The sequence below is a fragment of the Pelodiscus sinensis genome, chromosome 26 (genome assembly GCF_049634645.1).
Source record: "Pelodiscus sinensis isolate JC-2024 chromosome 26, ASM4963464v1, whole genome shotgun sequence".
Lineage (NCBI taxonomy): Eukaryota > Metazoa > Chordata > Testudines > Trionychidae > Pelodiscus > Pelodiscus sinensis.
In genome coordinates this window covers 10,876,751-10,900,632 of record NC_134736.1, presented here as the reverse complement: position 1 = coordinate 10,900,632, position 23,882 = coordinate 10,876,751, and the positions used below count along the sequence as shown (strand labels likewise).

At 46.1% G+C, this 23,882-nt stretch overlaps 1 protein-coding gene across 4 annotated transcripts in view; it reads right to left on the bottom strand.

Annotated features, from left to right (window-relative positions):
- Positions 1–23,882, bottom strand: part of FLI1 (Fli-1 proto-oncogene, ETS transcription factor) — a 128,130-nt gene that overhangs the window by 51,847 nt on the left and 52,401 nt on the right. For all 4 annotated transcript variants that reach the window (XM_014572257.3, XM_014572258.3, XM_014572266.3 and 1 more), the window contains one exon: positions 10,181–10,392. In XM_014572257.3, the coding sequence (XP_014427743.1) occupies positions 10,181–10,392 (212 nt within the window). The remainder of the gene's footprint in view (positions 1–10,180; positions 10,393–23,882) is intronic.

Here is a 23,882-nt window from a genome sequence, read left to right as displayed (position 1 = left end):
AACTGGACATTAGCTCAGTGACTGACGCAGCGTTCCCCAACCAAATCACATTTGCAACACCTAGGGTATGTCTAGACTGCACCCCTCTGCCGGTAGAGGGATGCAGATTAGGTAGGTCGAAATTGCTAATGAAGTGGGGATTTAAATATCCCGCGCTTTATTAGCAGAAAAATGGTCGCCGCTTTTTTCCGGCATGGAGCTTTGTCGGAGAAAAGCAGCAATCTAGAGGCTGACCTTTCGCTAAAGAAAGCCTTTTCCAATGGATCCCTGATGCTTCGTAAAACAAGGTATACGGGGTCTATCGGAAAAGGCTTTCTTTAGCGAAAGATCAGCCTCTAGACTGCCGCTTTTCTCCGACAAAGCTCCGTGCCGAAAAAAAGCGGCGGTCGTCTTTATGCTAATGAAGTGCGGGATATTTAAATGCCAACAGAGGGATGCAGTCTAGACATGCCCCTAGATTCCCCATGGAAGCTTCCCTCCCAGTATTGTCCCAGCCTGGCCTTTTCTGTGACAGGAAATTTGATGGGATCCCAGGAGAAGGTGGTGCATGTGGGCTAGATGACGAGGAATATAGTAAAATAACGACAGTTCAGAAAAGAAGCAGGAGAGCCATTCACAGCGAATAGTTTATTCTCTGAACACAGCCCCAGTTCTCCGTGAGCAAACTTAGATTTTTATCAACTGTTCAAAACTGTTCGTGTGATTCTATTTCAGCCACTGGATTGCTTCTCCAAGGCTTCAGGTTTACAAGAAGCTGCACAATCCGGTATGAACTTTCTCGGCCGCAGCCGGAGTGGGTGCAGGTCATCATAGATCTATGGAGTTCAGTGGAGCTCAGTCTATTTGCAGTGGTTCATTTAGGGGCGCCCATTATGGAAGGCGGGAACCCAAAGAGCACAGAGCTGTGCGGATCCCAACACCCTTCATTCCAACAGCAACTTACTATTCCTGCTCCTCCCAAGAGCACACCCAGAGCTCAGTGTATTGGGAAGGGGTGGGCCGGGCTGGCCGAAGCAGACAAGCAGCTAGCCTGGTATTGGCTCCGTGCAACCTCATCCAGAGCTCCAGACATGTGGAAACAAAGCAACTACTGTATCAGGGCCTCGGTCTAGGAATCCCCCTTAGCTTGAGTTTGAATTAGCAACATAAGAGATTCCAGTGATTTCAGAAACTCATTCAGCCATGGCTGGCAGGAGATCACTACCTTTTCCCTCCTCCTTTCCTCTCCTCCTTTATCTCTTTTCCTCCCTTCCCTTCTGTTCCCACCTCTATTCCTTTCCCCACATTAGCTCCTTTTATTTCTTCTCTCTCCTCTTTGCTTTTCATCTTTCCTTCTCCTTCCCCTGGTGTGGAGGCCCAGATTACTGGGAGTGCCTTACATTAATGTGCTGACTTGGTATCAATGTGATGAATGCCTTCACACTGAATGGGCATCTAAACATCACTTTGGATCACTTGGAATTTGTGGTGTACATTCCTTCCAAAGCATCTGGCATTGGCCACTATCAGCAGACAACATACCAGGCTAGATGGATCTTTGATCTAACCCAGTATATCCATTCCTATGTTCTTAAAAATCACTGACCAGTGGTCCCCAACTGTTGCCCTGATGTGCATTTGGTATCATATAAAACCCAGGATGAGGTCTTTGGGTTTATGGTTGCTACCCCACTTGTTCCAAAGTTCTGTGTGGAGTCTGCAGGTGATCCTTGCATTACATTACACTCTCCTTGCTCCCTTTTCATTGTCTCTTAGACATACACATCACCTTTATGTTTATACAGCACCCAGACACCTGGATCCAAATTGGTGTGTCTGGCCACTACAATAAAGTAGGGTATAACCACAATATGAATGGGTGTAGTGTGGGGGTCAAAGGATGAATCAGAAGGCACCAGTGAAAAGAGAAGAGTGTAGAGAAGAAAGAAGAATATTGTTAGACATTAAGTACATGAATGTTTACAAACCCCCCATTCTTAGAGAAAGGGAATAACAGGAAAAGCATAAACCAATTCTCAAGCATGGGCCCCTCACTTAGATCATTCTAATACTGAATATAAAGAGACAAATGTACACATCTCATTATATAATCCCCAAATCCAAGTGCTTCAAAAATATTTATTCTCATAACACCCCTGTGAAGGGCAGAAGAATTATCCCCATTCGAGGATCAGAAACTGAGACACAGAGCAGGTAAATGACATGGGGAAAAAGTCACACAATTTGTCTGGGAATCAACTCCATATCTCTAAAGCCCAGAGCCCTAAACGCACTATGTAAATAGGCAGCTTATATGTTTAAGTTCTCATTTGAACTAGAATGAGCTAGAATGAGATCTGAATTTCCCTATAGTTGAAGAAAGGAAGGGAGAACAGATACAGCATGTTCTGGTTCTGATTCATCTTATAGTGATTGGTCAAACTTATCCAGTTCAGACCCAAAGTTCCTTGTGATTTGAACCCCGTGGTACAACTCAGGCCAACCTTGGGTTTATATGACAGACTGAAACACTGAGACTCACTTTTGGAGAATGGCCTACTTTGTGTGAGAGACGGCATGAAAGGTGCATCAGGATAGAAGGAAAATGGATGATAGAAAAGAAATGGTGCTGTGTTGTGTCTTTGGCTCTTTTACACAACTAGGGTATGTCTACACTGCATCCCTAGTTCGAACTAGGGATGCAAATGGAGACAATCGAAGTAGTTAATGAAGCGAGGATTTAAATATCCCGCGCTCCATTAACATGATCTCGTCGGCGCGCTAGTTCGAATCACTTTCGAACCAGGAAGTGCGCGCCGGGACGCGTTAGTTCGGACTAAAGCCCTTAGTCCGAACTAATGTTACTCCTCATTTTTTGAGGAGTAACATTAGTTCGGACTAAGGGCTTTAGTCCGAACTAACGCGTCCCGGCGCGCACTTCCTGGTTCGAATCAGCTGTGATTCGATCTAGCGCGCCGGCGAGATCATGTTAATGGAGCGCGGGATATTTAAATCCCCGCTTCATTAACTACTTCGATTGTCTCCATTTGCATCCCTAGTTCGAACTAGGGATGCAGTGTAGACATACCCCTATAAAGTAGTATGAAGAAACCACATGGGCACAGTGAGGTCTGGACAGCAGCGTTTACTGATGATATGCAACAAGCAAGGACTAGTCTGCTAGGTGTCTAAAACAGAATACAGTGAGCAATCCTAGCCCTGGTTTACACTAGGGAGTTATTTCAAAATAACTCCCCTTCTTTCGAAATAATAAGTGGAGTGTCCACACTACCAAGCCTGTTATTTTGAAATCTGTACTCTTGCTTTCCTTGGGGAATAAACTTATTTTGAAATAGTTATTTCAGGAGTTATTATTTCGAATGTAGTTATTTCGAAATAATTTCCTGGTGTAGACATGCCCCTAGAGGGTTCACATACTCGTTAAAGGGAAACTACACTATTCCTATGTGCTTCAGCAAAGAGAGAACAGGAAATGTGTTATACATTCAGGGAGTCCTTTTGTTTTACTTAGAGACTATTTTGTGGCAACATTTATTATGCCATAAAATAAGCTGACTGAATCTTAATGATATTTTAATATTTCAGGGAATGTTTTTAAAACATTGATTTGATCGTTAGCCAGGCAAAACTCATTAACGTCAGTGGGAATTACACAGCTAAATTCCTTCATACTCATATCAAGTACTTGGACATATTACCCAACTTTGTTTATGTGGTTAAATTGATACTATTGTCATGAAATTCAGAACTAACTTAGTCTGAGAGGCCAAATTTAGATCTCAGTTACAGTGACGTAATCCATGATACAGGCAGCACAGATTTGGGATTTGTGTGCTATGGTTTATTATTTGTATTTAGAGTTGGTTAAAAATGTGGAACATTTATGATAATTTTTGTGAACAAATCCTCTTATTTTTTTCTCATTGAAATTCAGATTTTTCTGATTAAATTTGGAGCAGCTTCATGAAAAGCAGGATGCATGTTTCAGCCATATTTCCTGAAAGACACCCGTCCTGTTTTCCCTTCAGTGAAATCCAGCATTTCAGTAAATACTTTTGTCAAAAAACTCCCAAATTTGGGAAAATACTAACCAGCTGTATTTCCATTCCAGCAGCCTCTATAACACCCAATTGGAATTGGAGTCATAGAATCATAGAACTTGAAGAGACATCAGGCGGTCATCAAGTTCAGCCCCCAGCCCAAAGCAGGACCAATCTCAACTAAATCATCCCAGCCAGGGATTTGTCAAGACGGGACTTAAAAACCTCTAGGGATGGAGATTCCACCACCTCTCTAGGTAACCCATTCCCGTACTCCCCTCCCCACCAGGGAAATAATTTTTCCTAATATTCAACCTAGACCTTCCCCACTGTAACCTGAGACCATTGCTCCTTGTTCTGCCATCCGTCAGTACTGAGAACAGCCTCTCTCCATCCTCTTTGGAACCTCGTTGGAAGTTGAAGGCTGCTCTCAAAGCCCCCCTCACTCTTCGCTTCTGCAAACTAAACAAACCCAACTCCCTCAGCCTCTCCTCGTAGGTCATGTGCTCCAGCCCCCTAATCATTTCAGTCTCCCTTCACTGGACCCTCTTAAATGCATCCAAATCCTTTCTATAGTGGGGGCCCCAGAACTGGACACAATACTCCAGACATGGCCTCACCAGAGCCGAAGAAAGGGGAATAATCGCTTTGTGCTGTACAAATACATAGGAAGAGATCACTGCTTTCCCAACTTGCTTACAAGCAAAACAGACTAAAGAGACAAAGAGGAGGAGAAAAGAAAGACTGTCATTCCTAGTTCCAGATGGGGGAAACTGATACAGAGTTTTAGTGGAGGGCTGCCTAGAAAACAATAATTCTGGTTTGAAGAAAAAAAAAGTCCAGAATTCAAATTTGTTTCCATTCTGCAGCAGAATGCCACTGAGACCGTTAGATATTTTTTCCCCACAAAAAAGCACCCCAGAGACCCAGTCCCATGTGATGTGGGAGAACCAGGTTGGAATCCTAGCTGTGAAGCAGGCAGAGAAAGCATCCACACAGGAATCTCCATGCCGATACTCTAAACACTGAGTTAATGATGATTTGTGCTGGGCTTTTTTCTTTCTTCTCCCCTCCCACACCTGAGATTCTGTCCTGGAATTTTAGTTTCATTAAAAATAAATCTGACCAGCTGTAATTCAATGATTTACACCATAAATCTGTGGAAGAACTACAAATTCATCCTCCCTCCCTGATGCGTAAGGTGGCCTACAAGACAGAAGCATGTTACATTTTCCATGTTGGCCTTGATCTGCTCCATTTTCAGACCTATTTAAACACTGCTGCATATGACTATTCCAGTGGGGACTTGGCCAGCTATGTGTGATGGAAAGCACATATTTTGTGGTTGTGTAAATTGTACCCATATTTGAAAATTTAGCTGGAAACGTTCCCAAAGGATCCAGCTCCCAAATCCTGCAGTGGTATTTTGATCCCACTGTCTCACTAAGAATTAAGGTCCTGAGCTGCCACTGAATGGATGTGCAATATGTGGGATTAAATAGACGCCAAACGCATGGGAAGTATCTCAGCCGCTGTTTGGGAATGAACCAGGAAGCTATGACTTGTATTGAAAAGCCTGCAACGACAGCCGTGGATGTATTATATCTGAAGGGGGGACAGATCTGGAAGATAGGCATGGAGAAATTCTTTCCATAGATCCCTGATCTTCAGAGATCTCTGCTCCCCATCCTACACGCGACTCATCCCCTCACTAGTTGGGCCTGGCTCTAACTGCTCAAGTTCTTTAAAAAAAAAAAGAAAGAGAGAAAAAAGGAAAAGCTGGCTATGATCACTTACCCCCATCTAGCTCCCTGCACTGTCAGGATTCATATAGCTTTGTAACTCCCTAGACAATACAAGCCATTCTCCATCAAGCAGCAAATTGTATTGTGTCAAGCACAGGTGAAGCACAGAATAAAGGCTGCTCTCTCTAACAAGGCAGCTGGAGGCTGGTAAGAGGGCACACTTGAAAAACAAGAGAGAGAAAAAGACAGCGAGAGAGGGGCGGGAGGAAGGTTTTGTTATTCAGTCAGCACCGTTCGAGTTCATCTGTACTGAGGCTGGCATTCGCTGCTCAGACGGTGTGTCTGGTTTTGGCAGGCAGCTGATGGTCATAGGAACTGAGAGACTGGCATGGCCCAAGCCATGACAATGAGCTGTGATGGAGACTGGGGGACAGGGCAAATCTCTCAGGCATGAGTAGGAGGTAGATAGGTCTTCCCTGGGCCTCCAAACTGCTGTGTGGATGTAAGCTCTCAGGCTACTAGGTTACCACTAGGGCGAATCTAAGGGCCATTTCAGGGCTGTCCTCAGTGCTTCTTACCCAGGTTCAATTAGGGACGCCCCAAACAATCTAGTCTGTTTCTTCAGATGGGGTTCTTAAAAAGGGGCCAGCTGCATCCCAAAGGAACTTACGGGAAACAGGCTGAATGGAGTGTATAAAACAGTGTACGCAACAGAGTTTCCCTTGTGGCTAAGAATAGCCACCCTTGTCACCTGTGGGTACCTTTTTCTGTGCATCAAAATGCTTTACATTCACTAATGAATCACGACGGCGTAATATATCTGTAGTATCGCCCCTGCTTTACAGGTGAGGAAATTGGAGCATATCGAGAGATCCCAAAGCAAAGGAGGAGCCAGGAGTAAACTCAGAATGTTGGATTCCCAGATAAATGCAATATAAATGCAGAGAACATGTTGTCTGAGTACAGACGTACCTACAATATCCACACAGCACATATAGTTCCAGCTCACGTAAGACATATATGTGTGGTGTGCAGGTATTACATAGAACACAAGAGTATAAGAATGGCCATATTGGGTCAGACCAAAGACCCATCTAGCCCAGTATCCTGTCTGCCAGCAGTGGTCAATTCCAGATGCCCCAATGAACAGAACAGGTATCATCAAGTGATCCATCCCTTGTTATCCATTCCCAGCCTCTGAGAAGGCTAGTGACATCATTCCTGCCCATCCTGGCTAATGGCCATTGATGGACATAGCCTCCATGAATTTATCTAGTTCTTTTTTGAACCCTGTTGAAGTCCTGGTCTTCACAACATCCTCTGGCAAGAATGTATCTTTACACCAGACAAGATTTTATAGACCTCTATCATATCCCCTCTTAGTCGTTTCTTTTGCAAGCTGAAAAGTCCCAGTGTTATTAATCTCTCCTCACGACAGCCATTCCAAACCCCTAATACTTTTTGTTGCCCTTTTCTGAACTTTTTCCAATGCCAAGATAACTTTTTTTGCCATGAGGCAACCACATCTGCACACAGTATCCAAGATGTGGGCGCACCACAGATTTATACAGAGGCAGTGTGATATTCTCTGTCTCATTTTTTATCCCTTTCTTAATGATTCCCAACATTCTGTTTGTTTTTTTGGCTGCTGCTACACATTGAGTGGATGCTTTCAGAGAACTATCCAAAATGACTCCAAGCATGTAGCAGTATTTTTTTTGTATTCAGGAGGCTTCCAAAATTTTGCTAAGCATCACATAGATAAATACAGTAGTAAAGAGGCACACTGTTCTCCACGGAGTCCAACCTTCCATCCAGCATAGTGCACAAATCTTCCTGCCATGTGAAGACATGTTTTCATGCCAGCTGTATGGTCTATGCTGCCACTGCATTGTCATGAGCTGGGTGAAACCCTTGTTATGGGTTGAGACAAATCCTCATTGAACTGGATAGGTGTGCACTCACGCTTCAGTTAACATAATTGTAAGAATGGCCCCCTACCTAAGACAAAAGGACCATGCGAAGCCACCCAGGAGCTTTTGTTTAGCAATGGTTTGGATATGTTTGTTTAGAAAGGTAGAATAGACAAATAAGAAGAAGGGATGGAGGTTTTTGGGGTGGGTGCAAGCTGAAGAGAATGTTTTTGGTGCTGTGAGCTAAAGTTTTTCTTCACTCTGCACACAGTCAACCTGTGGAACTCCTTGCCAGAAGATGTGGTAAAGGCTAGAACTTTAATAGGGTTCAAAAAAGAGCTGGATAGATTCATGGAGGTTAGGTCCATCAATGGCTATTAGCCAGGATGGGTAGGAATGGTGTCCCTAGCCTCAGTTTCTCTGGAGGTGGACGACAGGGGAGGGATCATGTGACGATTACCTGTTGTGATCCCTCCCTCTGGTACATCTGGTATTGGCCACTGTCGGCAGACAGGATACTGGGCTAGATGGACCTTTGGTCTGACCCAGTGTGGCCATTCTTATGTTCTTATGTTCTTCTTATGTAAAGAAGCTCTTTCCTGCTGTTTGATTCCTTCTGCAGTCAGAGACACAGAAGTCACAATTTTTGTAAATAAACAAAACCGCATCAAAGAAACACCTGACTACTATCAATTTCTCCTCCTAACTGGAACAACCTTCTGGACCCCACATGTTTTTGGCCAGCCACTCGGATCAAAAGGAATATTTTATTTTTAGACTATTGTGTGCTGTTTGCATTTTCAGGATCCATTCTATTGCTTCCATTCCCCTGGGAGGATGAGATTCCTCAGAACATACCTGTTATGCTATTCTTATTCTGTACTTGAGCACCAGCTCTGTATTCACAAGCATTGGTGCTAAACTGGTGTGACACCTCTTCCTGCCTCCATCAGGATCAACGGAATTACGTCAGGGTTCAAACATGCCTGGATCAAACTCAGGCCTCAATAGATCATGGCCAAAAGCTGTTGTTGGTATATATCAGCTTCACATCTGCTCTAAAGACAAGGCAGGTGAAATAACATCTTGGATGGGAGAAAGGTCCTCAGTTCTGGAGAAGAACTCTCTGACGCTCAAAACCTTGTCCCTTCCACCATCAGACGTTGGCCCAATTAAAGATACTATTTCCCCTTCCTTGTCTATCTCATCTCCTGGGTCCAACACGGCTACAACACTGCAAATATATCTACTCTACACATCCAGGGCAAACTCCATTTCTACTGCAGGACCAGATCTTTAGCTACCTTGCCTCTCCCCAGAGATTTGAAAGAGGCAGGCTGCAGGGCTTCCTGTTTCAAATGCAGTTAATTGTAAGCTCTTCTTAGAAACCAAGGTTGTTATAAAAGTGCATTTGACAAGGATTCAGGTCCCCGCTGGAGGCCACTGGATCAATGAGAAGCACTCCAAGAAACTGATAGGAGCGGATGAAGATAGCCCCACTCTGCGGGGGGGAGGGAGAGGGAGCAGGAGTTGGATGCAGATTTTAAACTGAAATGGAAACCATTGGTTGATGCAATTTAATTGTTCCCCCTCAGATTTTCAGTTTGCAAACTTTGTGAAGATTTCAGCATTTGGTCCCAATTTCGGGCAGGCAGGGGAAAAAAGCAAAATCTCTCTAAAATTCTCCTGGGATGGGAAAAGCACGAACTGGACTGGCTGGTGAATGCTCATGGTGGAAGGGCACATGTAGCTGCTAGTCACACAGCTCAATAGCCACCCCCGGCTTTAGAAGGGGTTCCATTGTCTACACTTTGTTCCTGTGACTTCTTGATCAGTAACGTCATGAGGCACAAGGATTGCTCTTTTTTCATGGGTGGATCTAAATGTTGGGATACTCCCTGGGACAGGGGACTGATGGCTTTTACTCTATTGTAGCCTGGGGGAAAGTCGCACGTGACCAGAGCCTCAGTTTTACATTTGATCTGAAGGATGGTACCTACAATCACAACATGACCCTTTGAGACATTGAATAAGACAGAGTGGAAAGCACTACCTACTGTATTGCCAACACTATCTCCAGCACCACAGCATCCGCTAGCTGGGCTGGATCCTCTACCAACCTCCTATTGAACAAACAAGTGTTGGGTGCCCTGTAGCCCCTTGGTGGGGCTCTGGATTTGGTGGGGAAGTGTGCTGTCTACATCAGTGTCCGCAGCATCAGGTCTGTCCTTGCAGACCTCAAATCCCACACCTGACAATGGCATGGAGAGGCAAGTTGCAAAACTGCAAGATCCAAGTCCTGACCCCATTCAAGGCCATGACAAAAGTCCCCTTCATTCCAGTGGGAGCCGCATCTGCCCCTAAGGGAAGGGACAGGTTTGTATGTACACAGGTATATGCATGACATACAGTGGCTCAGTTTTGTGAGCACAGTGTCCTTGACATAGGAACATACCAGTGGGAGACACACGCCCTTCCTTACCTGGATCCGTTCATGTGATCATATTCCCTCTTGACATTGACCCGGACGGGCTGATTGATCCACTCCTGCTGGGGAGGTAAAGGGTTGATTTTGTGCGGCTGCCCATAGTCAGGGTTCCCTGAGGCTGTCATGTCCGCCTTGGGGAGGTGAGCGGCAGCGCCGTACGTGGAATCGAAGAGGGACTGATCGTCACTCACCACCGAAAGGGCCTCCTGAAGAGAAGAAACAAGAGCCCCACGTCATGACTAAATCAGCGACTCTGCTTACATTCTCTCTTTGAGTTGGCCGGCAGCTGCAAGAGCCTACAGCTGCCAAGCCCAGGCTGAAAATGACATCTGCCAGCATCGAAGATTGAATCCAATTCTTTGGAGTCCATCACCTCTTATGCAAAACTGGTGGGTTCTTTTTCTGGTTACTCTGCGTCTGAGCAGGGCAGGAGCTGAGGTTAGCTAGGTACAGTTAATTGAGGGCGCTGGTACAGTAGTATCTTCGCTGCTGGCTGCAAATTGTCTCTGAAAATCTTTTACCTCCCTGCTTTCAAGCAGATCCCCGGTTACCTGCCTCCAGCTGATTCCCTCCCAAAATAACCACCCAGCACCTACACGGCAGATTGTCTTCAATGTGGCATTTAAAAGTCTGGATAATTTTCAGGCAACCGTTCTGTGCAGTGTTTCTATTTTGAGATCACTGGTGAAGTAGTAGCCTTCATTGAGGTGACTATGGTGGGATGAAACAGGAGTTACTTCCCATTTATCTAGGATGATGTGTCTATTATGTGGGAGAGGTAGGGCTTATGCTATTCCTAAATCACTTGAAAACCAGGATATTATTTTCCTTCCCCCCACCCCCTGAAATTCAAAATTTTGACCCAGAGATGCTGACCATCAATTTCCTTGCATTTCTATGCCTTGCAAATGCTGTATACCCGTCAAAGAGAGACTGTGGCTGATTCCTGCCTCATACAAAGCACTTCTGCATGCTCTTCGTGTAGCTCCATTAGCTGAGCATGTGCAATGGCTGTCATCTTGGCTGACAGCCGAACAGGCACCTTCAGAGCTAAAAGCATGAGTTGTTCTAGTACAAACTAAAGAGCCAGTGCTTTTCCAGCTACAGATCTCAAAGCACTTAGCAAAGGCGAATAAGCCTTTTCAGTCCTTAAGGACGTGGTTTACTTAAAACATTTGCTTAAGTCCCTTTGAAATCAAGAAGTATTTGCCCTAATAATTTTGCAAGTAGATTCTACTGTTATTATTACTATTTATTATTTGTATTTCTGTAGCAGCTGAGAACCCCAACCTGGATAAGGACCCCCTTGTGCCAGACACTTGTACGCACACAGAACTAAGCAATAGTGCCTGCTCCAAGTAGCTTACCATCAAATTACAAGGCACAGGACAACAGAGGGAGTATAGTATCAGAGGGGTAGCAGGACAACAGGACAACAGAGGGAGTATATACATACATAGGGGAGCACAAATAAACAATGAAACAATACTGGCCAGCATAATCAATCGTCGCTGCCTGGGCAGCTTTCTCTGAGCTACAGTATGCGATTGTGCCTCCGCTACAAAGACCAGATCTTTCACGCCACGCCAAAGCCGCAACGGAAAGGAACCTGGAACACATTTAACTTTCTAGCTGCTTTTACCAGGTTGTTTTGTCTCTTCACAAAGTGCTCACTGATTGTACTAATTCCAGAATGCTGGGGGGTGGGGGCAAGTGGGTTGAAGATACCCCTGGAAAACAATGTCACCAAGACTGGTCAGATTTTTGCCAAAAATCTTCGCAACCAGATTTGGGAATTCAGCTCTCTCCCCACACCCTGGTTGGATGTTGCTAGTCCATGGACATTGTGTATGTTGGAAATCCCCATTCCCATCCCCTCAAGACCTTGCAAAGACTTAATAAAAACCAGGCCTTTTGTGACATTGCCTGTGTCTCTTTCTTCAACCAAAGAGTGAGCCTTTACCTCGGTAGCAAGGATGTGGTTACTGGTCTAGTATCTGCTTTGCTGAAGCCAGGGTGTGTCAGACAGGGATTCTAAAATGACAGAGGCAGGAAGTAGCTTTCATTGGCCTCCTAAACTCATCTCAACACAAAACCCGGGGGGTTTCCCTTCATAGCAGGAGGCCCACGGTGAGCACCCAGTGCTGAGTTGCAGGCAAGAGGCATGCATGCTAAGCCCCAATGTCAAAGCTAGTTGTAGCAGCTTGTCCCCACAATGCGAGCAGCTCCAGCCAAAAGGGATCTTGTTTGGTGGGACTCTGCCCCCCGGGCCAACCACACCTGGCACTGGAGCTGCTGGAAAATGGACTTTTTCCCCCTTTTATGGACAATTCTGACACAAATGGGGATTTTCTTTGGTAACTTTCAACAGAAATTTTTATTTTTTTAATCCAAAAAACGGACTCTATTTTTTTGGCCAATCCACACCCCTTTGGATGTTAATTTTGGGAGGAAGGGTTCAATTGAAAATTTGAGGGAAGCAGACAGTTTCCATGAAAATATTTAGTTGGAAACCTCATTCTTCAATGCAAAGAAACATTTTGATGGAAAATGTGCCCAGGCTAAGAAAAGGTCCGTTTGAGCCCAGCTCCGGCCTGGACTGATATATGGGCTTGGCTGGGACTAAGTGACAGGCCAAGTACCCATTTACCTCTCTTGTCGGTAATGCCAGCTGGAGAGATTTGTTTCCTAAGTGCAGCACATTCTGTGAATGAAGAAACGACTCTCTTGTAACGGAGGCTGTGCACAGGACCTAGCAGTATTTGCTACCTCGGATAGTGACAACAATGCTCTACACTCACACAATGGCTTCCTCCTCATGTTACACGCTCTACCAATTGGACGCTTGTAGCCTAAGGATCCCACTTTTCCCTCAGTTGCATGGCACAGAGGAGAACAAATGCTCATGTGGTAGCTGCCATATTGGGCACTAAACCAAGCACCTCCATAGATGCAGCTGTAAAACCCATCCTCTGTAGCTCAGACACAGCTGGAAACTTGTAACACAAGCTCTCAACTGGGTTATACAGGCAAGTGTGACCGCCTGCAGGCAGACCTGAACTTGGGACATCTGGAGCTTAGTGGAGGAGCTGCTACAGTTTGAGCTGTAAAGCCAGATGCTGCTTAGCTTAGGCTGTAGAGCCCGCTCATTCTCATCTCTCGCTGTAAGTGGTCTAAGTGCCACTACATGGGACAGTAAGCCACACCCACTAGGTGGGTGAGCTACACAAGCACCCAACAAATATGGCTAGATGCGTAGGAGAGGAGCTAAGGGGTATGTGTCCCCTCCCAGGCCTCTCTGTGGCATTTCCATGCATCTAACACTCAGCATAAATATAGCAGGGTAGCTGGTGCCAGGGGTACATTAGCTTCCATGGACAGGCTGCAGTAACTTCTCTTTTAAAGGATTCAGCTGACAGAGAACCTGGAACTCAGTTCAACTCCCTAGGAAGAATATAGCTGCTCCTGGTTCTAAACGTAGAGTCCAAAGTCAGGGAAGGTTGATGTTTAGCTCATTCCCTCTAGGACAGTCTCTTCATAGCTCCCCTAACTATGGGCATGTGTCTACATTCAATTCTTACAGGCCTACCCTGACTGAGAAGTGTCTGGCTTCAGCTCTGGTTAATGAAGAGATCAACATCTCAGATAGATGCCAGCAGGTGAAGGTTGCATCCCATTGGAGTCTAGCGTTACCTGGAGTCTGGAACAGCTGGGCTATTGGGACCCTTACCCCCATCCAGGGGTGTCAGGGTTGCTAAAACAACCTTTCTAAACAAGCCTCAGCTGATCAGAATTCTACCCCACACCGTCTTTTCTTGAGCTTTGTCCTCAAGCTGGCCAGACAGTCTGAGTCAGGGGTCTTGTGTTTCTTGCTCGGGCATATCCCTTGCTTTAGAGTGCCTCTGGGAACACGCTGGCTTCAGCTTTTCCAGGTTTTTAATCCCATTCCCGGCAGCACGCAGCCATTCCCGTCTGCTGTCGCTCCGACACGCTCAGTTCCCTACAAAACCAGTCGCTGCCTTCTCAAGGCATTCCATGAGCCATACCGCTTCCTGCCCCAGAGGAAAGTCTATTGCTGCTGCTCCTACTGACATTCATGGAGTTGGCAAATCGCCCTTGGATTCTGAAGAAGGAACGGAGGTGCAGAAATGTCAGATGGTTATTACTAGTAACCCCTTATGTTCCTGAGCAGCCAAATCAATAGTCCTCTCTCAGACAAAATGTCTAGTGATTTTAAATGAGAGTTTCACCTGAGTTTTGAGTGAAAATGTCCAGATTTGACCCCACTGTGGCTTTGGTCATGGGGATCCAACAGCACGCTATGGACAAAGGCCAAACCTGATTTAAGTCATCTCTTTCAAATACCCCCAAATTCACCCACGCTATATTATCAACCCTGAATTTACCTCTCCTTGGACAACCCACCTCTCCTTGACAAGAAATGTATATCGGTGTTTTGAATGGCTGATTAAAATAGAGTATTGCTGTGAACAGTAACCATTCCTCAGCTGCTGAAATGCAGTTGTTTCTGGGGTGAAGCACGACAGTCATTCTGTACCCACGGCACTAATTAAGAGAGGAAGCAAAGGAGAACTTCTCCCATTGAAAGGGAGACATGCTTTGTTAGGTGGGCATAACCCAGAGTTCTTCTTGCTACAGGAATTAATATTATTCTTTCACGGTGAATTGTGGGACAACTTGTTTGTCCTTTGGGGTACGCAGAGAGATAGCTGGAAGGTGTTAGTGGGCTTTCAGCACTCAAATGCATTTTAGCCTGTCTTCCTTGCAGCATGGCCAGGTTCCAGCCTGGGTGAAAGCAGAAAGAGACACCAGAGGACTAGCCTGGTTTGCAGCATCACCAGATGCAGAGAGAGGGCGGGGTGGGGGGGGTGGGGGGGTGGACAATAGTGAGGATAAGGGCAGGCCATGAGTTAAGTCTACAGTCGAAACAGACCCCATCTTGCTAGGCTCAGCTGGGTCACTCCTCTGAAAGTTCTGAGATGGACCCCTCCCACCTACACATCCTTGCACCCGAGGCCTCCCAAACAGGGTTGTGCCTGGCTAGCCCGGAAAGAGCTCACCTTGGGGCAGACTGCGGACAGGACCAGCTCAAACGAAAGGTTCAGCTTGGACAAAGCCTCCCCAAATTCAGACGCTTCCTCTCCCAACGTGAGCCAAAGCCCGATAGCAAGGAAAGTTCACAGTGTGGTCAGGGTTTCCTGGGTTTGGCTGAGCTCAGGCTGCCAGAAGAACCAGAGCTTGTCACGTGACAGTAATCAGTGGTCTCCCGCCCTATAGACGGTGTGTGTCTGCAGTGATGGCTCCCTCCAGGTCTCAGCAATGCACCTGCACAGAATATTGACTCTGTGCTCTGTAGAGTCATTTTTCTGACCATAACCACATGTAAAGGGCGTTGCTAACGATCAAAGGTTCATCCTCCTGCCACAAAGCCTGACTTCATCAGCGAAAAAAGGCTGAACACAAACCACCGTACACTGCACAGAAAGATTTATTTGCTCTCCAGGCCAGAGGAATTGCAATACAATGTTTTGCTTTCTCTTCCTCTGTGGTACTGGGGAGGTGGGGGGGAGGGGTACATCTTTGCAAAGAGCATATTACAGAGCCACCCCCCTCCAACTGCCAAGGCCTAAATGTGGGATGCAAAGGAGCCCAAAATGAGGTGCCCACAGCAAATGACCTTGAATGTGGCTTGTAATTAGTACAGTGGATCTCTTCCTTAAACATAAATAACGGTTTCTGGACGTTGCTGGTTAATGGCTCAGCATTTCTGCTGCCAATAACTTAGGCCAGTGAAAGTGAGGCTTATGAGGGGTGGAGACCAAGGTCAGTTTAAAATGCCATAGAGATGCCATTAGCCAAACCCAAGGAAATGGGGTTTAGTGGACAGGGCACTGAACTGGGAGTCAGGAAAGCTGGATGCTATCCTCAGCTCTGCCACTGATCTGCTGTATGACCTTTGGTGAGTCACTTCTCCCTCTTGCTCTGTCTTCCCTCCCATCTTTTTTCTGGTCTATTCAGATGGCAAAATCTTTGGGGCAAAGCCAGTCACTTACAATGTGTGTATGTGCCTCGCACATTGAGATTCCGTCAATACAAACAGCGATCTCTGGTGTCTGGACACCTCCGTCTCAAATCGGATCCCAAACGCCTCGATCTTTATAATGCACCAAGCAGAGCCAAAGATTCAAATAATTCTAAGCTGTGATGTGGCCCCAAATCATCCCAGCCTCCTCCTGGCCCTGCTCCAGAAGAGCCGTACCCGTACTTAAAACCAGAGCCGCACCTATTCTTTCCTGTCCAGGTGCACGGAAGCAGGAGGGTTGGATGATTCCCTCAGGGCATCATCCAACCCTTATTGGAACCACCGTGTAATATGGTTCTCTCTTTAGCTTTGCCCACACTACCTCTAGTACAGGATGCATGTGGGCTGCGCAGGGCAGAACCCCCCTGGAAAATGGCAGTCACGGATGGTTTGTTGGTATAACCTCAGGCCTAACTTTTTGGCCTCCAGAGCCCAAGTTAAGGCATGTCCATTTGGCAGACACTTTGGTGGCCTGCAGCTAGAGGAAAGCAGCATCGTGGTGCAGTTATGAGAGCTCGGAGCCGGGAGTCACTGAAGGTTTGATTCTCCATTGTTCTGCCCCCATGTGTGTAAAGTGGGTGTGAAGCCAGGCTGACTTGGTAGCTCTTTACACCAGTGCAGAATTAAGACAACCCACAGCCCTAGGTGTATCACTTGGTGCTTCCACGTCCACACCCCAAGCCATAGTGCTGTCCCTTCATTTTCTGGGCCTGCCTCTCCTGGGGGACAGTGGTTTCAGAAGGGAGATGAAGGGGACAGCTTTTGGAGGGACCATTCCAGGCCTGCTGCAGACTCAGGCAGCTCGGTTTAGGCTTCCAAGCTTGTCTTTGCATGCACAGGGGCTAGGCGCGGTGTTTTAAAATGAAAACGGACACTGTGATAGCATCACATGACTTCAGGACCTCTGTAGTACTAGGCCATCATCCGGCCCTCTTTTACACTCACATTGCATCAGATGCAAGGCTAAAAAGTGACTACCTCAGACAGCCTCCCCCTCCCATCCCTCACAGAAAGCCTGCAGGCCATGGGGGAAGGATGCTGGAGGCCAGGGCCAGCCCTCAGAGCCTCACCCCCTTGCACAGACTTCAGGAAACTAGGAGGCAAGGCCTTCTCGAGGCTAGGGCTCTAGAAGCTGAAAGCCAAGGCCAGCCCATGCAGCTCTGGCCCCCAGGAAGGGGCCACTAACCAGAGATCGTAGCCCCGGCCCTGCAGAAGAAGCTGCTGACCCCACAATATGCTGCCACCTCAGCAGCGTCACCCTCACAGCCCAAGGCAGCCCCTGTAAGCTCCCCCACTTCAGCCTCCCAGTCTCCTGCCCTGAGTCCTGCACCTCCCACTCCCTGCCCTCACTCCCGTACTTCCCCCCCCCCCCGGGCTTGAATCCCTCCCCCCCACCCTCTGCCCTCTACAATCGACTGCGACAGGGCCAGGATTCACCCTGGAAGGCTAATCCAAATGGAACTGTTGGGAGCTGTCAAATTCATACGAGTTACTCTACCGATGCTCAGATTTCTTGGACCAGTTCACTTTATTTACAACACCTCTCACTTGTCCCTGGGAACTCACCCACTTGCTACCCTTGAGGTGTATATTCACCTTCCTATTTGGTTATTTTTTTCCTTACTGCTGTGAAATAACTGCATGATTTCCTGTAAGCCTCTGTATTAGTCAACAGAGCCCCATAGGTATAACTATGCACACACTTCTGTAAATCTTATTTTAGCATTTCTACGGTCTGTTCTGCTGAAGATTCATAGAGGGTTTACTAGAAAACTCAAAGGTTGCTCCTGAAATAAGTGTTCCTGCACACAAACCTTGAAGTGACCTCTGCTTTGTCCTGCCACACCCCTTACCTACCCTTATGCCTTCTTTAGAAGCAGAGGGTGCTTTCCATTCCAAAATTCAGACCAGTGGCCTGCAGCATGAACCAATGCTCAGCACAGAACAATCAGTTTCCAGTCCTAAGATTTCTGTTTGTCCGGTGACTAGGAAAGGAAAACTCCCACTGGAGATGCTAAGTAACACTTCAAACTATCCCTCTGAATACAAACTGAAACTTTGGTTCAGATAAATTAGTTAACTTTCATTCTTTTGTGGCAGCTTCCACATTTTATGCGGACTGGAAGTAAAAAACATCTCTGGTGATATTTGAGCCAGACACTGAAGCTATCAATCTATCTAAGAATGAGGCTAGCATTTCTAAGCATGCTCTTGTTTGGTTTTCCATGATAATTCCAGTCTACATTGCTTATTTTAGATGAGGCGGGGGGAGGAAAGTTGTTGCTAAGAGCCCAGTGGTAGTGTATGGGTTTGTGAGCACCCTCTATAACATGCTGCATTGGAAAAAGATGTAAAAGACCTGGTTGTAGCAGACAACTTTAGGAGAAAATTTAAGGCACAATAGTTAAAAAAACCAAAGTCATAGCCATCGGATAGCTCTGAGCATCACAACTCTCAACTTGGTTATTAAGAGTCAAAGTTTCAGAAATCTGGCAAATATGCCTGTTCTCATATGATTTCAAGTGCAGTTTTTGAATCCCAAGAGGTTTGTGTAGGTCACAGAAGCATTAAAATGTTGGGGACTTTTCCAAACTGCAGCTTTGACCCATAACATCCATTCATTATTTCGCCGTGCTACCATTGTCCCAGTTACATTCACAAACACACTGATTGTATCCTGTTTTGTTCTCTGACACCATTCCCATCACAATCGCAGGAAGCCCATCAGGAAATATTTGCTAGCTGCTGTTATGTTTCCAGCCCCAAAAAAACAAAATGTGCACGTTCAGGCCCTGATGACTTATTCCAGGCTAAGGCAAAACAACAGCATGAAAGAATCAAAGTGAAGCCTTCAAGAGAGAGCACAGTGTGTGTGTCTCCTCGGGAAACAGGTGGCAGCGACTCTGAGAATTGCTGGACTTTGTCTCCATGGAGAGTGCTTTGTGCAGCCCAAAGGGACCAAAAGGCCCGACAATCAGCCATCTACAGCATAGGTTACAAGTCATATTTTCAGATCCTATCCCATTATGGCAAGCAGAGCTTGCGTTAGAGAGGTCTGCTCTTGGCCACTGGACCTGTTCAGGTCAAGGTAAGGTCACCAGATGGCTTCAGGCTCAGACCTGGTTTGGCACTGCACACATCCAAGGGGTTGGGGTTGTTTGCCTTGAAAGTTATGGTGTGGCTCATGTGTGACATGTGGAGGTAGATCAACATTCAGATGCTGAGTGCCTGTCACATACGGCATGTGTTTGGCTCTGCCTTTCAGTCCAGACTCATCCCTAGCCAGCACCTCTCTTCGGATGGCATGAAGCAAAGGCTACACCTGCCAGTGTTCCATCATCTGTCACAGCCTTTTTGGATCATCTGTTGACTCCATGCATGCAGAGCCGTGGTTTAAGCCAGAAGGGATAATTTGTTAGTGTGAGACAGCAACAGAAGAGCCACAAGAAGCTGGCAGGATGGCTGCTGGTGCTTATTGTCAAGCTACATAATGCAAAGCATAGAAATGGGAAAGTGGGGCTGGTTCATGGGTTGAAAGTATCAGCTGTCCCCTGGCTCCTTGCTGCACCTCACTCAGCTTGGTGTAGTACGCTGAAATGCTTGTGCATGTGCAAATGGATATTCATAGATAATGAATGCTTGTACACGTGCAAATGGATATTCACAGATATTCACCCACATTCTAGCCAGGATCCCTTCCTCAGTGGGATAGAAAACCCCCTATGGCTGGGATTTTTTAACAGTGCTTATGGGAGTTAGGTGACCATTCATGTTTGTTGGGAATTGGGTGCTTTGAACACTTTAGTTCCAGCCTTAAATTTGACCTACATCCCCAATTCAGGGAGGTCAACATCAGAGTTTACACCGGGTAATAAATCCAGTTTAATGACACTAGATGCAAGTACACACAGAAAATACCTAAGATACTGCTCCCACAAGCAAAAAATATAAAATGCATATGCTAGCATGTGACTGGAGAGATACATGGCCCAGATAATATCACCTGACTCCCACGGTCTGTCACATTGATCTAGATGGAAACTGTTTCCTGTGTAGTGTAATATTTTGCTCCTGCTTTCTCTGATTCTCACTTGCTCTTCCTCAATTTCTCCTTAATTCTGCTTTCCCTGCTTTCATTAAAATCTGCTCCCCTTCACTCTCCCTCATTCTTTGCCTCTTATTCATGCTTTCATTCTTTTCTCTCACTTCTCTTTCATGCTTCATCTCTTGTTCATTTTCATTTTGCGTACTTAGCCTATCTGTGCCTCAGTTCCCTGTCTATAAAATGGATCAATCACATTATTTTGCCTCCCAAAGCTGTTGTGTGGATAAATCTGTTATGTGAGGTACTCTGATACCATGGTGGTGAGGTCAGATAAGGACCATGGCACCTCTAAGAAGGACAGAACCTCATATCCTGACAAACACCGTGTCAATAAAACAGTTTCTAACATCCAGTGCTGTCTAGGAATGCATGCTCACTGTACAAGTGCTGTTAGAACCCTCAACTGTGGCTAGGTCTACCCCATGAAGCGGTGTGAAAAAACCCACACATGCTAGCCACTAAAATGTTGTCGTCAGAACTCCCCCTGCAGCTGTACTGACAGAAGAATGTCCCTTTCCCGTGCTGGCACAGACTGCCTGTGTGACCTTCGATGAGTTATTTGTGGCACACTTGCCCATCTGTAAAATGGGAATAATGACCCTTCCTTCCTCGAATCCGTGCTCTCCGTTCATGGAGTCAAGAGAGTGTCCAAAACGGCCACTTCCCCCAGCAGTGCAGCAGACAATGGAACATTTTCTAGGGGTGACTGTGATACAAATATAAGCCTATGAATGAAGACGGTCTGCTTTCCACACTTTGGGATCCTCTGGCTTTTCGCCATCTTTAAAGTCCTCTCCTATTATTCCTGGCTGCTCCTTTGTCCAGCAGGGAATGCCAGGGCTAATGTCACCGCTGCCCCTCAGCGGAGTATATGAAAGCCATGCATTGATGTTCCTTGTTTCATGCCCAGTCTCTGCTGGCTCCTGGTCTCATTCTCAACTGGTCTCCCCTGCAATTGAAAGTGGCTGCCCTACCGGGATGGCATTCATCTATGTTTTCCTTCAAGCCAGCCTCAACCCACATAGCTCCACTGATGCGCTGGTCTCCACAGATGCCTATAGGAAAAGCAGCAACTTTGGGAACATGCCTCCTCAGGGCATTCCAAGCTAAACAGCCCCACACGATTATACCGAGGTATTTTCTTTGTCAATCACAATAGAGAGATTCAAACAGGAAGACTGGGCTTAAACCATTGCAAGGTCCCAGGGATTTTTTGATGGATCTAATTTTTCTACAAAGAGCCATTACTGTTCAAATCTGCAAGCAATCGGGAGGTACCAGCATGACTAAGTGGGCTGCAGGGTTTCAGCAGGACAGAAGGTTGCAGGTTCAAATCCCATACTAGGACTTGGGCTAGGACCCAAAGCTCGCACTGCAATATGAAAGGGTAGTGATAGAAGTGATAATTTAAAGAGTAACATGGCACCTCTAAGAAGGACAGAACCTCTTATCTTGACAAACACGATGTCAATAAAACAGCTTCTAACATCCAGTGCTGTCTAGGAACGTCTGCTCATTGCATAAGTGCTGTTAGAGCCCTCGGCTGTGGCCAGGTCTACCCCCGTGAAGCGGTGTGAAAAAACCCACACGTGCTAGCCACTAAAACTATGTTGTCAGAACTCCCCCTGCAGCTGTGCTGACAGAAGAGTGCTCCTGTTGGAAGACTTAGGGCTAGTCTGTGACAGATGTAGTGCTTTTAGTGCGGATGCTCTGTGCCAATGGGAGAGAGCTCTCCCTCCTCCCCTAGCAACAGTAGCCATCTTGGCAGGAGTGCGTCTGGCCTTTCCACCCTACCCCGAGTGACTTAAGTTATACCCAAGTAAGTGCCCGTGTGTACAAGCCCTTAGTGTCATGCACAGAAGTGGTGTTAGTAGGATGATAGAAAAACTGCGTTTGTCAGTATAAGCACCATCTTTAGCAGAGGTTATACTGGCAAAAACATAGGTCGTATTTCCACTTGCTATGCTGGAGATTGATCTTCTGGTGTTTGATTTAGCAGGTCTAGTAAAGACCCACTAAATCAAATGAGGAGTAAGGGAAGCTGATGGGGGCATTTACTCCCATTGGTCCCCCACTGTGAAGATAGTACCAAGCTCAGCTTAAGATATGTCGACTCCAGCTATGTTATTTATGTAGTTGGAGTTGTGTACTTTAAGCTGACCTCCTGGGTGTAGTGTGGACCTGGCCATAGAACAGGCAAGTCCTCACTAACTGGGAATTGATGGCCAAATCCTCCCCTGATCTAAATCTACTGATGTCAGTTGAAGAATGTGCTAGGGTTGGATGGAACAAGGAATCATAGAAATCATAGAAATTTTGAAATTCTAGAATACTAGGACTGGAAGGGACATGGCAGGACCAAGCACAGTCTAGATCATTCCTGATAAACGTCTGTCTAACCTGCGCTTAAATATCTCCAGTGATGGAGATTCTATAACCTCCCTAGGTAACTTATTCCAGTATTTAACCATCCTGACAGTTAAGAAATTTTTCCTAATGTCCAACCTAAATCTCCCTTTGCTGCAATTTAAGCCCATTGCTTCTTGTCCTATCCTAAGAGGCCAAGGAGAACAATTTTTCTCCTTCTTCCCTGTGACATCCTTTTAGATACTTGAAAACCGCTACCATGTCCCTTCTCGGTCTTCTCTTTTCTGAACTAAACAAGCCCAATTCCTTCAGCCTTGCTTCATAGGTCATGTTTTCTAGATCTTTAATCATTTTTGTTGCTCTTCTCTGGACCTTCTCCAATTTCTCCACGTCTTTCTTGAAACATGGTGCCCAGAACTGGACACAATACTCCAACAGAGGCCTAATCAATGCAGAGTACAGCAGAAGAATGACTTTTCGTGTCTTGCTCACAAGACTCCTGTTAGTGCATCCCAGAATCATGTTTGCTTTTTCTGCAACAGTGTCACACTGTTGACTCATATTTAGCTTGTGGTCACCTAGTCCAGCCTCCTGCACCAAAGTTAGACCAAGAACACCTAGACCATCCCAGACAAGTGTCTACCTAGACTGTTCTTAGAAACCTTCAGCAACAGGGATTCCACAACCTCCCTCTGAAAGCCTGTTCCAGAGCCTAGCTACCTTTGCAGTTAGAAAGATTTTCCTAATACCTAAATCTCCCTCAATGCAGATAAAGCCCATCACTTCTTATTCTACCTTCAGTGGACATGGAAGGACAACTGATGACCATCCTCTTTCTAACACCACTTAACATATTTAAAGACTGTTATCAAGTTCCTCCTCAATCTCATTTTCACAAGACTAAACACGCCCAGTTTTTTAACCTTTCCTCATAGGTCAGGTTTGCTAAACTGTTCATCATCTCCTCTGCACATTCTCCAATTTGTCCACATGTTCCGTAAAGTGAGGCACCCAGAACTGGATGCTGTACACTATCTGAGGCCTTACCTGTGCCAAGTGGAACAGGACAATTACCTGTTATGTCTTACATGCCACAGTGCTGTTCATACGCCCCAGAATAA